This window comes from Artibeus jamaicensis, unplaced genomic scaffold (genome assembly GCF_021234435.1).
Source record: "Artibeus jamaicensis isolate MK-2021 breed Jamaican fruit bat unplaced genomic scaffold, CSHL_Jam_final contig_2259, whole genome shotgun sequence".
Lineage (NCBI taxonomy): Eukaryota > Metazoa > Chordata > Mammalia > Chiroptera > Phyllostomidae > Artibeus > Artibeus jamaicensis.
The window spans coordinates 7,203,981-7,218,475 of NW_026521468.1; the positions used below are offsets into that span (position 1 = coordinate 7,203,981).

The window sequence follows — 14,495 nt, forward strand, 5'->3', positions numbered from 1 at the left end:
ACGGGGCTGGCAGCGGCCAAGTGACCAGAGGCTGGTGTGCAGGGCTCCCCCCGAACAGTCGGGGGCCCAGGCCCGCCCCTGACACCAAGGCACTGTCGCCTCCATGGGGCCCCGTTCCTAAGCAGCCTCTCCTGCCCGACCAGGGAGGCTCGCCTGGCTGAGTGTCATCCGCAAAGTGAAAGGGCGCCAGTTGGGTTCCTGGCCGGGGCACAGGCCCGGGGCACAGACCCAGCCCTGAGTTGGGGTGCGCGCAACCGAGCGACATCTCCCACACATCCATCTTTCTCTCCCTCTCTCTCTCCCTCTGTCTCTCTGAAAAACAAGCAAAATCTTTACAAATAAAAGTCCACAATGTAATGTTCTGTGTAAAAAAAAGCGCCTCTCCTGCGCGGAGACAAGGCTGCGGCCACAGCCTGGGGTGGGAAGCCCAGAACACACTCTGGACCCCGAAACCCTCTCCTGGCCCCCTGCTGCTCCGCCCCCTCGCCGAGTTTCCTCCTCCAGAGGCCCTTCCTGGCTCACCTCCGAGGGTGGCAAGGTCGCTGTGAGTGGCTGAGGGACTCGCTGCAGTGCAGGGTGTGAGAGGCAGGACCACGGACGCTCGCTGTGCCTGGCCACCTGGACTGCTCTCGCCAATCCTGGCTGCCCCAGCGTGCACCCCCAACCCCCACCCCCAGCATCTTGCCTCCAGAGCCACTAGGGCGCAACTCCGTGGCCTCAGCACCTGCCCCAGTTTTCCAGGTGCGGCCGGAAGGCTGGGGACGGAGAACTGGCTTCATGGCAGGAGCCGCACAGCCCTCCAATCCCAGCCCTGAGATCAACAATGGGCTCTTTCAATCAATCTGCTTATGGCCTGCAGCACGGGTCTGAACCATCCGAACGCCATCAAGACGTGGGTTCTGGAGCCCAGTCCACAGAAGCCGACGGCAGCAAGGAGGGAGGGTGGGAAGAGCCAGCAGGACAGCACGGTGACCCAGCACAGGCGTGGAGCCCGAGGGTCACTCTGACGTCCCTCCACCAACCCGCCAGGTCCCCTTCTGTGAACACCAGTCTCGAGATCTCTGGCTCCTTACCTGGGGACCACGGGAGGACATTAGCCTGAGCCCCGAGCCAGCCAGCAGGTCGCCACGGCGACTTCAGGGAGGGAGAGTTTCACGGTAGCGCCTGGCCTGCACACTCCTCCCCTCTGGCCTCAGTAGGCAGTTTGTGCAAAAATGTATTTCACTCAAAAAACACCGAACACTGGGGTCCTCCCGCTCCCTCCACCAGCGCCAAGCCGTCTGGGAGTTCTCCCATTTGTCAGCCCCTATGCTGGGAGCTTCTTGAAAGCAGGGCCTGGATTTTAAAGCTCTCTAAAGCCCAGTCTCAAGCAAATGCCCTGACACAGAGGGCTGGACGGACAGACAGACACATCTGAGAGGTGGAAAACAATGCAGAAGGCAAGAGGGAGAAAGGAACCAGATGTGTTTTCAAGCCTGGATAACTGGGGCACTAAGGGAACGGCGGCGGCAGTGCTAGAAGTTAGAAAGGAGAAAGCCACAGGGCAGTCCGGAGGAGCCTGGAACAGCTCCCGGCCAGCTGGCCTCCGCCCACTCGGGCCTGGAACCGTCTCTCTGCCACGTGCCCCTCAATGGCCCCAACCCCTCCACAGCCCCCCGCCGGCCCTCCCCTGCCTGAGCCGGTTCCACACAACTCTTGGCAGGGCTGTTCCCTGCCCGCCTGGGTCTCCACGAGCAACGTGCCTTCCAGGCTCAGAGCATCCGTGACGCAGGGCTGCTGGGGCATGGGGGTTGCGCACGCCATCGCCCGCTCAGAAACCGAACGTGTGCCAATCCCAGCTCTCACACCAACGTCGATAACCACAGTGTGGCTGCAATGGTGACAGGCCTGCTTCCGTACAGAACTCGTCCCAAAGCCAGAAAAGTGGCAAACGTAAAACCCACGTGAGGAAGGCAGCACCCCGACCCCTCGCTAAAGGGGGAGTCTCCACACAGCAGCCGATGGCCACCCCCCTGGCCACCGCAGAGAGGGCCCGCATGACACCGCCCTGCCGAGCAGGTGAGACAGAACCCCCTTCCCCTGCGGCCCTCGGCCTGTGCCGCACCGACCTAGCCAAGGCTCGGAGAGAAGCAGAACAGCGTCACGGCAGTTTTGGAGGATGTGGACTCACTTCTGGACGCCTCTAAATGATTTTCCAGCCTCTATTTCTGCAAAGGAAACCGAGCGATGACAACTGGAGAGCCCGCCATGGGACAGCGTGATAGCGGAGCAACGAAGGGCGGGGGCGCCGCATCCAGGCCTCTGATCTGGGGGTGGGCTGGCCGGAGGGCGGGGAGGGGAGGGGAGGCTTAGCTGCCCACAGCCTTCCAGCCTCTGCCTCACCTGTCCCCCCCTCCTCCTCCACCAAGCGGCCTCTGCATGTGTCGGCGGTCACCCTTGAACCAGAGGGCACTCCCCTGGTGACAGAGCCACCTGACCGTGGGGGCGTGGAACGTATGAGGAAAAGCCTCTTTGGCAAGACCCTTCTGAGGAGCACCTGGAAGGTTTAGAAAGAAGCAGGGACGAGCCTTTGGACCAGTGGACTAGGACCTGCCGCATTTAGCCCCACCACCCGGGGCAGCAAGAGCCGCTTACTCACAACCCCCCCTGAAGGAAACACTTCGGTCCCCCCCGAAGCCCGCCTGCTTCGATCTTCACGACGGAAACTGAAGGCAGGTAGTTAAGTGACCGCTGGGCTGCCAAGGAGCCTGTGACATTTTTGCGCACGGCGGCCCTCGTGGCTCTCAGTTGTCCTTGCCTTTGTTCCGAACGGTTTTGTTAGACTGTATTGTGACGGCTGTCTTACCAGTGTGCATTTTAAAAAAACTTACCAAATTTGGTGAATTTTTGTGTCGTGGTTTTATAAAAAAATATATTTATTTATTTATTTATTTATTTATTTTTAGACAGAGGGGTAGGGAGGGAGAAATAGAGGGAAAGAAACATCAATGTGTGGTTGCCTCTCACACACCCCCACTGGGGACCTGGCCCACAACCCAGGCACGTGCCCTGACAGGGAATTGAACCAGCAACCCTTTAGTTTGCAGGCCGGCACTCAATCCACTGAGCTACACCAGCCAGGGCTTGTGTAGCCATTTTATTATGGAAGATGGAAGGAAATACACAACATTTTGGCGTATTATGCTTTATTATGTCAAGAAAAGTAAAAATGCAACTGAAATGCAAAAGATTCGTGCCATGTGTGGAGAAGGTACTGTGACTGACGAATGAATGTGCCAAAAGCGGTTCGCAAAGTCTCTTGGTACTGCTGACATTGAGGCCGAATGACTCCGCCGTGGTGCTGGCCTGCGCTCCGGGAGCTGTTTAGCAGCCCCGACCTCCCCCCGCTAGAAGATATTCGGGATGACCAAATCAATGAGTTACTGTTGAAGATAAAAAATGTGTCTTTTATTTCATGGAAAAAAACAAACGGACTTTGGCCAACCTAATACAACTGGTCAAAATCTGACCAAACTCCAGCCAAAACAAACATACAGTTTCCCCATGCTTAAAATGAGTGAGAAAAATGCAAATCACTGGGTTTGACAGAGGCCACGGAAAGAGTCCATCGCAGGGGAGCAGAACAGCAAACCGCCGCCCCGCAGGAGCGGCCATGGTGCACAGACTCGCAGGGGAATGTCTCCGACCTGGCTGCGGACCAACAGGTGCAATGCGGAGCCGTTTCGCAACCATTCGACTGTTTCTGTTGTTGTTGTTGTTGACATGCCCAGGTGCCCGTTCTCACCAGGGACACACCTGTGGCGACAGGGGAGTGTGCGCCCCATCACCCTGTGCCGAGCACAGGGCACAGCCCTTCAGAAAGCGAACGGGCACTGGCACCGAGGATTCTTTAAATGCTGACGCCCTCCCACATGTTAATGTCACCACTGGAAATTCACCTTCCGGGCCGCAAACTACGTCATTACGGTAATCATATGTGCCGGGTTTTCTAAGAAAGCTCTGACTTCACAGAATTGTGTTCTTTTCAATAAAAACTAATCACGACGTGTATTATTAAATTTGAGTACAATGAAAGTCAATATCAGAGGGAAACAAGGACAATGCGTTTGGCCTCAGGTCGAACATGCGCAGAAAGTGTTCTTGCTCGGTTTGGGGTGAAGGGACGAAGACAGACACACAAGCCCACGGGACGACCAGGCGTGAACTTTTGCCACAGGAGCCCGGCTCCCGGTCCGGCTCCCTGGGCCGCACAGGCAGCAGCCGTTGGGTCCCACTCCGGAGGCAGACAGGAGGCAGCAGGCTCCCGGGCGCCGGGGCCTCGCCCAGCAGCCCAGCCCCACGGAAGGTGTGGCCCTGGTAGGGTCGCACCTCCACTCCCTCACAGGGGAGCACTCTCTCTCTCTCTTTTAATCCTCACCTGAGAGAAGGAAGTCAGAGACAGAAAGGGAGGAAAGAGAGAGTGAGGGAGAAACACGACTGCTGGCCTCCTATATAAGCCCTGGTGTATGGGACTGAACCCACGATCCAGGTACGTGCCCTGATTGGGGATCGAACCGGCAACCTTTTGGTGTATGGGACAGGGCGACGCTGCAACCCACTGGGAAACCCTGCCAGGGCTGGAAGTGTGTCTCCTAAAAGGCAATCCTCCCTGGAAGTGCAGGCAGAGAAAAGTCCGATAAAAAGCTAAAACAAAGCCCGAGGAGGCGACGCTGTGTTCAGAGGGCAGAAGCCTCGAACCACTCTGCGACTTCAACTGAAGAACCGCGCTCAGAGACTGGACTGTGCTGACGCCACCGTGATCCAGGGCCTTGACCACTAATACCCGCAATGTCACTACTGCACAACCCTGCCAGTCTCCACCTCACTCTGGTCCTCGAGGACAGGCGACCTCGGGTGCCCCAGTTCCTGGGGTCGGAGGCCTGTGAGGACCGGCAAAAGCTGAGGACGCCGGAAGCAGTCAGCCGGTGAACTGCAGGTTAAAAATCTCCGTTCGAGTTCAGAGTCAGCAAGAGGAACTGAGTCACGGGGCCTTGCCGTGGGCAGGGCACCCTCCCAAGGACAGGGCCTCTTCCTTTCGTGGGTGAGGTTCAGGAAGTGCAGCGATCTAACAAGGAGGCAACGTGACCCTAAAACTCCCGCATCGTTCCCGGTGTTCAAAGGAGAGGATCGGGGGATAAAGACCAACTGGCCACAAGCAACATGAACGTCTCTCTTAAAATGTCAACTAAGCTTTTAGAAAATCACTAAGTCCACATTTTCAAAGAAAAACACTTTAAAATGACTTCCGACTTCTGCCAAGATGGAGGCATAGGTGGATGTGCCGTGCCTTCTCACACAACCAAGATTAGAGAAAACTAAATATTAGCAACAGAAAACACAGCCAGAACACGGAAAATTGAACTTTTCGGAAGTCCGTTAACAACAAATTCTTCAGCCTGACCGGTAAGGGGCGAAACCAGCGGCTGGCGGAGCAGGGTTGCACTAGGAGGACTCGGCCAGACACACTCAGGCCGGCGGAATCCAGGCGCAGGGTCAGACCTAGTGAGCGACCCAGCGAGCAACCAGGCGAGCGACAGCGGGGGAGACAGCCGGGCCCGGGGCTGCGTGTTGACTGAGGTCGCGCATTTGTGCGAGGGTGGACAGGCGAGGGAGTGGGCGGTTGGACCGGGCCGGCAGGTCCCCACGGCAAGCGGCAGTGGAGGGCGCCGCCATTTCCCTGCTCTGACCCCACCTCCACATACCCCAGCGACTCTGAGTGGCCCGGCCCAGGTGAACCACCTAAGGCACTGCTCCTCCGCACCCAGCTGTGAGAAGCGGCAGAGGGGGTCGCCATTTCCCCGCTCTGGCCACGCCCCCACAAACAGCATCGTAACCCAGCGACCTGGGAATCCAAGGCGCCGCTTCTCACACTTAAAGGGCCCGAACAGACCAAGAATGGCTCAAGTAGATCTCAAAGCCCCAGAGCCCATAGATCTAAGCGATGAAGAAATAGCAAAACTCACAGACACACAGTTTAAAACACTGGTGATCAGGATCCTCACAGAACTGGTTGATTATACCAACAAGTTAGACAAATATATGAAGGCGAAACTAATTGAAATGAATGGAATTGCACAGGACACCAATAGCAATGAAAAGGAAACTGGGACTCAAATCAAGGGAGTGGACCAGAAGAAAGCAAATAATGGCCAAACAGAAAAGAGTCAAGAAGCAAGAATTCAAAGAAATGAGGAGAGTCTTAGGAACCTCCAGGACATCTTTAAACGCTCCAACATCCGAATTATAGGGGTACCAGAAGGGGGAAAGGCACAGCCACCAGTGGAAAACTTATTTGAACAAATAATAAAGGAGAATTTCCCCAATCTGGCAAAAGGAAATAGACTTCCAGGAAATCCAGGAAGCTCAGAGAGTCCCAAAGAAGTTGGACCCAAGAAGGAACACAGCAAGGCACATCATAATTACATTAGCCAAAATTAAAATGAAGGAGAGAATCCTAGAAGCAGCAAGAGCTAAGGGGACAGTCACCTATAAAGGAGTCCCCATCAGACTGTCAGCAGATTTCTCAAAAGAGACCTTACAGGCAAGAAGGGGCTGGAAAGAGGTATTCCAAGTCATGAAATCTAAAGACCTACATCCAAGATTGCTCTATCCAGCAAAACTTTCATTTAGAATGGAAGGACAGATAAAGTGCTTCTCAGATAAGATCAAATTCAAGGAGTTCATCATCACCAAGCCCTTATTATATGAAATGTTAAAGGGACTTATCTAAGAAAAAGAAGTTAAAGAAACATGAACAGTGAAAGGACAACAAACTCACAGTTATTAACAACCACACCTAAAACGAAAGCAAACTAAAAGGACAGCTAGATCAGGAGTGGAAACATAGAAATGAAGATCTCAAAGAGGGTTAGCAACAGGGGAGTGGGAGGAGGAGAAGGGGGGAGAAGGTACAGAAAATAAGTAGCATAGACAGTAGATAGAAAATAGATGGGGGGGCAAGAATAGCATGGGAAATATAGAATCTAAAGAACCTGAGACACATGGTCATAAACTAAAGGGGGGGTAATGGTGGGGATGAGGGGTAGGGTGGAGGGGAATAAAGGGGGAATAGAACAACTGTAATAGCATAATCAATAAAAAAATTTAAAAAAAATATTTGTTGTAGAACAGGGAGTAAAAAATAATCAGGTTACACAGATAATTTAACTGGGGAACTGAACTGTTTTTCCAAGAAGTATGATAGTAGAGGGTATTGTGTAGTAATAATTATTAGAATTGTGATTTTCAAATAAAAACACAGTAACTTAAAAACAAAAACAAAACAAAACAAAATAAATAAATAAAAATAAATAAAATGCAATGGTTCCTTTGCCATCTTCAGTAAAAATAAATAAATAAATAAAATAAAATGACATGACTTCTGTCTGACCCCCAGCCCCACATGTCTTCAGGCTAGAGCGTGTCCCCCTAGGTGCGTGGAGGGATCCCGTCACCTGCCTGGGGCACCCCTGAAGGGATGACTCACTGTTCTGGGGTGTCCTCAGCAGGAAGGGCTCCAAGCCCCAGGACGGCCAGGTTCACGGTGGCACTACGGAGATACCACGGAGATACAGGGCCGGGGAGAGAGCCCGGCCTCACACCTGCTGCAGAGGTCTTCTTTGGACAGGGGCCCTCTAAGACTCACCCTCTTTAGAATATTAAAAATAGGTTATGTTCTGAGCGTGTCTAACACCAAGTGGCAGCTAGGAGGTCATAACCCATGTCCCCAGAGCAAATGGTAAACCAGTGGCTGTGTCCTAGGCTGACCCCTGAAATATAGGGGCCCTGTGGGAGCCGGGGACAGAGCATTTTAGGTGCTTTCTGAGTCCGTAGCAGACATTTCCTTTTGGAACGTGGGACCTGAGTGGCCGTTGCATCTCAAAGTAACTTCCCTGTAAAACCCTGAGGGAGGCGGACAGTCCTGGAAACCTTGAAGGACTCAGAGTCCTACTCTCCGCACGATCACCCTAAAACTCGGAGGCGCTTTTTGTGTGATGAGCCCTGTGGGTGGGGAATCCTCTAATTCAACCTTTCTGGTTCCTTCAAAATACAAAGAAGATGGTTTTACAAAGAGAAAAATAAACTTTGCCCCCATCTTTCTCTGTGCTCAACAGAATAACAGCCCCTAAAGGAGACCACGTCCCACACCCAGGATCTCTGTTACCCGCCACGGCACAGGGCAATCACCACGGCAGAGCGAAGGCGGCGGCCCGAGGGCTGGATCACCCTGGCGGGTCTGGCATAACCCTACTAAGAAGGGAGAGGTCAGGGAGAAATGACACAACGCTTCTTGCTGGCTCTGAAGACGGAAGGAGGCCACCAGCCAAGGAGCACCCGCAGCCTCTAGACACTGCAAAAGTCACGGAAACGGATGTCCCCTGGAACCTCCAGAGGCACACAGCCCTGCCAACACCTTGACTTGGCCCAGTGAGGCAAATTTGGACTTGACCTCCACACTGCGAAACAATGGACGTATGTTGCTTCGAGCCCCCACATTCGTGCTGATTTGTGACAGCCGCCACAGGAAACGAGCACACCCTGCTTCCAGTGGCCCCTTCCTCAGCACACTCATGTCATGCCTGGTGGCAAAGCCCTCGCTGTACTGAAAGCGACCAAACCAACCACTTCCTGCCCCGGCAGGCACGTAAGAACACCAACAGGGGGCAAGAGGAAAGCCTGGCAGGATCCTGGGTCTGAGAGGAATTAAATGGCAAGAGAAGGTTGAGAAAATAGCAGACAAGAAAGAAAAAGCTGAACGAGGCTTTTCACAGGCAGAAAGAGAGGGGAGGGGAAGAAATCCTTCGGAAGCAGCCAAAGGATTTTGGGTTGTTTGGGGTTTTTTTTCTCTCACAAAGGAAAACACACACGGCTTTCACTTGGAAGGTAACTAGGGGACATCTGATGGGCGCCCATCCCGAACGCGCGCTGGACCTCAGGCCGTGCCTGGGTCTGGCAAGCAGCTGCCCAGCCCCCTGTCTGTGGCTCAGGGTCAAGTTGCAGGTGATAAACCCACCTCTTCACCCGTCAACAGTTTCTCGGTGCCTGACTGGTAAATAAGCAGGCCGCCTGTGTTTACCAGCGACAGCCAATAAGCCAGGACCTGGTTCCACGCGGCCACAGAAGCGTTTGGAATCCTGCCGTATCTATCTGTTCTCTGCTACCAAACCACAAAAGTTCATCACTTGTTCTATGTGCCTTTCTCTCTGAAATTCCCCATGAATAAAATGTAAAAATTAACTACAGCATTCCAAATAACCTTTTGAAACGCCTAGCATCCCTCCCTGCTGACCAGCAGATATTAGGGCACGGTTAGCGAGAGGAAAGCTGAAAACTCTGTTATCAAGTTTTCGCTGTCCCTGCGCACCGACGAGAACGCAAACTTGGGTCCGTGTCCCCGCACCGACAGACAGCCCCAGTAGGCGTTCAGCCGCTGTGGTGCCTAACGAGGTCAGCAATAATTAACCCGGACCTCGAGGGCGACCGGGGCCGGAGACAGCACCCAACTGGCTGCCAACTCAGCCGCAGAAACGTCCCGGGTGAAGTCCGTCCACTCCGGGGTGGTTTGCTGTTTTCTCCTTTTCGTTTCAGACAAAGACATGGACCGGGGCACACAACTTGCGAATACCAAAAAGGGCCGGAAACTACGGAGAGCGCACACGGGGGCGCAGGGGAGCCTCAACGCTCGCGGAGACACCGCCAGGCCTGCGCTGGGTGACAGCGGCCGGCGACCCAGACACTACGACCCCGGCGACTCCGGCCCCGCGACCTCCGGCCGCCTTCCCGGAGACCCGGGCGCCCCTCAGCCTCCCGGCCACCGGCGGCCCCTCACCCGGTCCGGCACCCAGACTCCCGTCCCTCACTACCTTCCCCGGGAAACGCGAGCCGCCCGAGGCGCCGCCGGGCCGGGGAAGGAAGGGAGTAAGAGAGGGGGCATCCGCCTGGAGGGCCGCAGGCAGTACTGACCGTAGCTGTCGTCCTCTTCCATAGCGCCGGTACCGGTGCCAGGCTCCGAGCCGGGATCTCCGCCTGCCCCTCGCGCGTCCTGCCTCTCCTGGCCTCGCTCGCTTCAGCCCGGCCCCAAGCTTCGAGCCCCGCCCCCGGCCCCGCGCCACCCGCTGGGCGCCCCGCCCGCCGCCGCCTGCGCCCGCACCCCCGGCACGCGGCCGCGTCCCGGCCTGAACCTGCGCACGCGCGCCCAGGGCCCGCCCCTGAGCCTACGGCTCCGCCCCGTAGACCCCGCTCGCACTCCTCTCATCCCCACCCTCCGGACCACTGGCACGCGACAGCCCCCTGGCACGCGCCTGCGCACGCGCGCCCCACGTCCCGCCCCTGGTCCCGAAGCCCCGCCCTCCCACTGACGGGCGCACATCCCTTCACCGGGCCGCGTCCCAGCCCGCGCCTGCGCCTGCGCTCCCGCCCAGGCCCCGCCCCTAGACGCGAAGCCCCACCCCGCCACCCTGCGACCCCGACAGGTTTCGGGTTTCGCTTTTCGCAAGCGCCTAGCAGGGCCTCGCAGGACCTCGGCGTGGCGCACAAATCCAGGCCCGTAGCCCGCAGCCCAGTTACCCACAAAGGCCCGAGATCGTGGGCGGCCACCAAAGGACAGGGTGGTCCTGCCTGACGTCAACCGCGCAGGCCAGGCCGGTCCTAGCTTGCCCAGGGAGGGCTGGGTCTCGGCCGGAGGACACAAAGCCATTGGATTCATTTATTTCTGTGGCCCGAACCTTAACATAATGACTCTTGTCACCAGTCCACTGCCTTCATACTTCCTGTTATTGTCTGCATTTTCCTTATCTCCCAGCATTTCAGGGTTTTAGTGACCCTGACCCACGCACCTCTTAAACGCTCACGTTTCTGGACTGTTGGCTGTGTGTTTTATCTGCCCGGAGTTGAGCTCAGCCCAAAGCTCTAGAAATGTCGCAGGGCTCTCCATCAGGGGGAGGTGAAACCCACGCGCCCGGAAAACTATTTCTTCCCTGGCCGCCCTAAAAGGGGCCTCGGGGGCCTTTCCCTCCACGGAGGAAAAAAAAGGAGCGTGGCATCGCTGTGCATTCCTTCCAGACCCACTCTGCTTTGCCTGTGACCTGGAACACCAGCTTTCAACCCCCTGGACCTGTTTGCCACCCACAGGATGCAGGCTCTGCCTGCAAACTCTGGGCTGCCACCCAGAATGGATATCCAAAAGGACAGGTCTGCCACAGTCTTCCAGGGGACTTCCACACGGCTGATACAGTTTCTGTTAGAGCCTAAGGAACCCTAACCTTTTGTTTTAAATCCTCACCTGAGGGTATGTTTACTGGTTTGAGAGAGAGAGAAAGAGAGAGAGAGAAACATCAAATCAGCTGCTTCCCATGCTAGCCTGGACCTGCAGCCTAGGCATGTGCCCCAACCGGGAGTCTAACCTGCAGCCTGAATCTTAGCATAATGACAGTTGCCACCCGTCCACTGCCTTCATACTTCGTAGTATTGTCTGAATTTTCCTCATCTAACTGAGTTCCAACTAACTGAGCCACTCAGTCAGGGCAAGGAACCCTAGTCTTGATGTCCTGTCGGGGGCGCAGCTCCGGCTCACCCATCCAGAGACTAAGAAAGCGGCCCACTCCCCGACAGCCCCTCCTCAAACTCAGGAACCGAGTCACTGCAAAGTCTAAGGCAGTCTCCATTTGGGGGGGCACACTTCCGAACCCCAACAGGATGCTGCTTCCAAATAATTCCAGAAATTAGTCCCTTCCCTTGTATAGATGTCACCCTCCCCCTGGAAAGACCGATTCTGGTGGATTTCTGCGTTTCCTCTTCACTCGTTTTGCCAGACTGCCTGGTTTTACGGGCGACGTTGGAGCAGAGAGTCACGTCGTGAGCCCTTGTCCTTGCATTTCGGTGCTGTGTGCTCGGGGACCCCACTGCGTTTTGTTCATACCAGCGTGGGCCAGGGCGCCCTCAGAACCGCCTGCTTTTGCCCGGCGAGTCTCTCTTCATGACAGTGAAGCAGAGACACCCCAAAGTTGCCGAGGGTTCTCTTTACTGCTCTCTGTCCTGATGTGCTCAGAAAGTTCATGGCCCTCCTCAGCCGGCTTTCTTCCCTTGACAGCGGGCAGGTGTCTCTGGCCACCAGAACTCTTGCTCCGTGACCGAAACTCAGGAAAGAAAGGTAACGTGTTAATGGTCATTCTCATCCCTTTCAACCTATTCTCTGAACTCCCCACCCCGTAGACTAGGACAGGGAGGGGTCCTCTGTGAGCCTGGTACTCGACTGTTGACAAAATGATGTCGAGTAACGTCATTTCATTACAGCGGTGTCTTCAGACCACAGGTCCTGGCTCTCCAGGGGCTGCGCACACCAAGCAGCACCAGAGGAGGAGGAGAGAGAATAAATACAAAGGAGCCCAGGGTCCATCGCACGGAACAAGGAGAATGTTTGTGTCAGTAGTGTACGGCGCGGGAGGCGCCCAGACGAGGGTCTGGAACTTAACTGTACTTGCCGCGTCTGCCCCAGTCCCCTCCCTTCCACTGTGTCACTGTCCTTCAGAAAACCCTGGAGACGGGCCAGGGGTCCCGTAGGCCTCTTTGTGGTCTGCTGTTCTGTGCGGTTGACCCACCTGACACCTGTTTTCTTAAAGTTGGTGCCTCCCTTCCGCCATCCCTGCCTTACATAATCTCAAACACTAGAGTCGAGGAGGAAGTCTTTTAAGCAGAGGTAACCGAACGTGTACTTTTTTCCTGTGCTTGTTACACTGCGGCCTCTCCAGCTTCTTCAGAGGCCCCTCAGTCCCACCAGGGAGCGCTCACAGGCTTGAAAGAGGCGTGCTGGTCGGCCCCAAAGTCCGCATGATTTTTCTCCGCAAAACAAAAGACACATTTTTCATTTCCACCAATAACTTACTGATTTAGACATTTTGAGTATGTTGGCTGTCTCCTGCATGGTATAATGTTAATTGCTCTCAATTAATGTCTTGATTTGATCGCTATCAACCTCAACTGGTTTACCCAACCGAGGAGCATCGTCCTGCGAGAAATCTCCAGTGTGAAACTTTGCAAACCATTTTTGGCACGTTCGATTGGTCACAGCACCTTCTTCACACGCTGCACAGATTTTGTATTTCTTTTCTGTGTTGCAGTGTTTTTACCTTTCTTGAAATAATAAAGCATAATATGCTGGAAATGTTGTGTATTTTCTTCCATCTTCAATATTAAAATGGGTGCACACAAATTCACCAGTTTTGATAAGCTTTGTTGTAAATGCACACTGATGTGACAGCTGTCACAATATAATCTAACAAAATCGTTTCAAATGAAGTTGAAGAAAACTAAGTGCTACTAGAGCCATCACAGGGAAAAAAACCAAGTGAACTTTTTGGCCAACCCAGTATCTACCACAATAGGAAGGTTCCCCAGCCATATTCAGCGAAAAAGTCAAGGACAGGACAGTGGTGTGTAATATATTCCCATTTGTAATAAAAACCCCCACACGTGTCATATCCATTGGTGGATGAAAAAGGAAAAGGGCGTCCACGGAAAACCTCACAGGGTGATCCGACCACAAATCCCTAGTGGGCAGGTCGTGGTGGGGAGTCCCGTGGTGGGCAGGCCCGTAACTTCTTCACGGGAAGGTTTTCACGAAGCCCTGACCATTCTGGGCCGACACACCTTGAAGTGCCAGGCGTAATCCCCCTCCAGGTAATACCCCTTCAAGACAGCACCCGATCGGAACTGTCCTGTAGTTTCATCTCCACCTTGCTTTCTCCCACGCCCATGCAGTGGAAGTAAAATTCCTTACTTCCCTCCTTACTTTCAAATGCATAAAAGAAGCTGCAAAACTTATTCTGGGAAGCATGTGAAATCTTATAAAACTTCTACAGGTTTGGGCATTCTTACATTGACGCACGTTCATAACTGTATATTCAGCTGTTCAACAAATATGGGTTGGGGGGTGTCAGGCACTGTTCAAGGCGCTGGGGACGCAGCAGCAAAGGGCACAGCAGGAGAGCCCTGCCCTTGAGAGGCTTCCACCCAGGGACTGTCCCTTGCAGGGTTCAGAAGGGACTGGTACCCATACTGCCTCTGGAAGGTGAGCTGCTGCCAGGGAAACAGGATCGGGAGAGACTTCATTACATAACCTTCCACACGGTTAGGGGTTGAATTGTGTCCCCCGCCAAAGACAGGTTGAAGCCCAAACCCTCGGTAGCTGTGAATTGTGATCTTTGTTGGAAACTGGGTCTTGGCCGATGTGATCAAGTTCAGACGAGGTCATGAAGGTGGCCCTAAGCCAGTCACTAGTGTCTTTTATAAGCAGAGGAGATTAGGGCCCTGGCTGGGTAGCTTGGTGGGTTAGAGCATCGTCCAATACACCAAGGTTACAGGTTCAATCCCCGGTCAGGGCACCTACACAAAGCAACCAGTGAACGCATCAGTAAGTGGGGTATCATATCAATGTTTCTCTCTCATCCTTCCTCTCTCTC

General features: G+C 54.5%; 1 protein-coding gene across 1 annotated transcript in view; it reads right to left on the reverse strand.

Moving 5' to 3' along the window:
• Nucleotides 1-10,114, reverse strand: part of CYTH1 (cytohesin 1) — a 62,973-nt gene extending 52,859 nt beyond the window's left edge. Inside the window, exon 1 of the mRNA XM_037158069.2 lies at nucleotides 10,003-10,114. Within this exon, the coding sequence (XP_037013964.2) occupies nucleotides 10,003-10,024 (22 nt within the window). The 5' untranslated portion in view covers nucleotides 10,025-10,114. The remainder of the gene's footprint in view (nucleotides 1-10,002) is intronic.
• Between the last annotated feature and the right edge of the window lie 4,381 nt (nucleotides 10,115-14,495).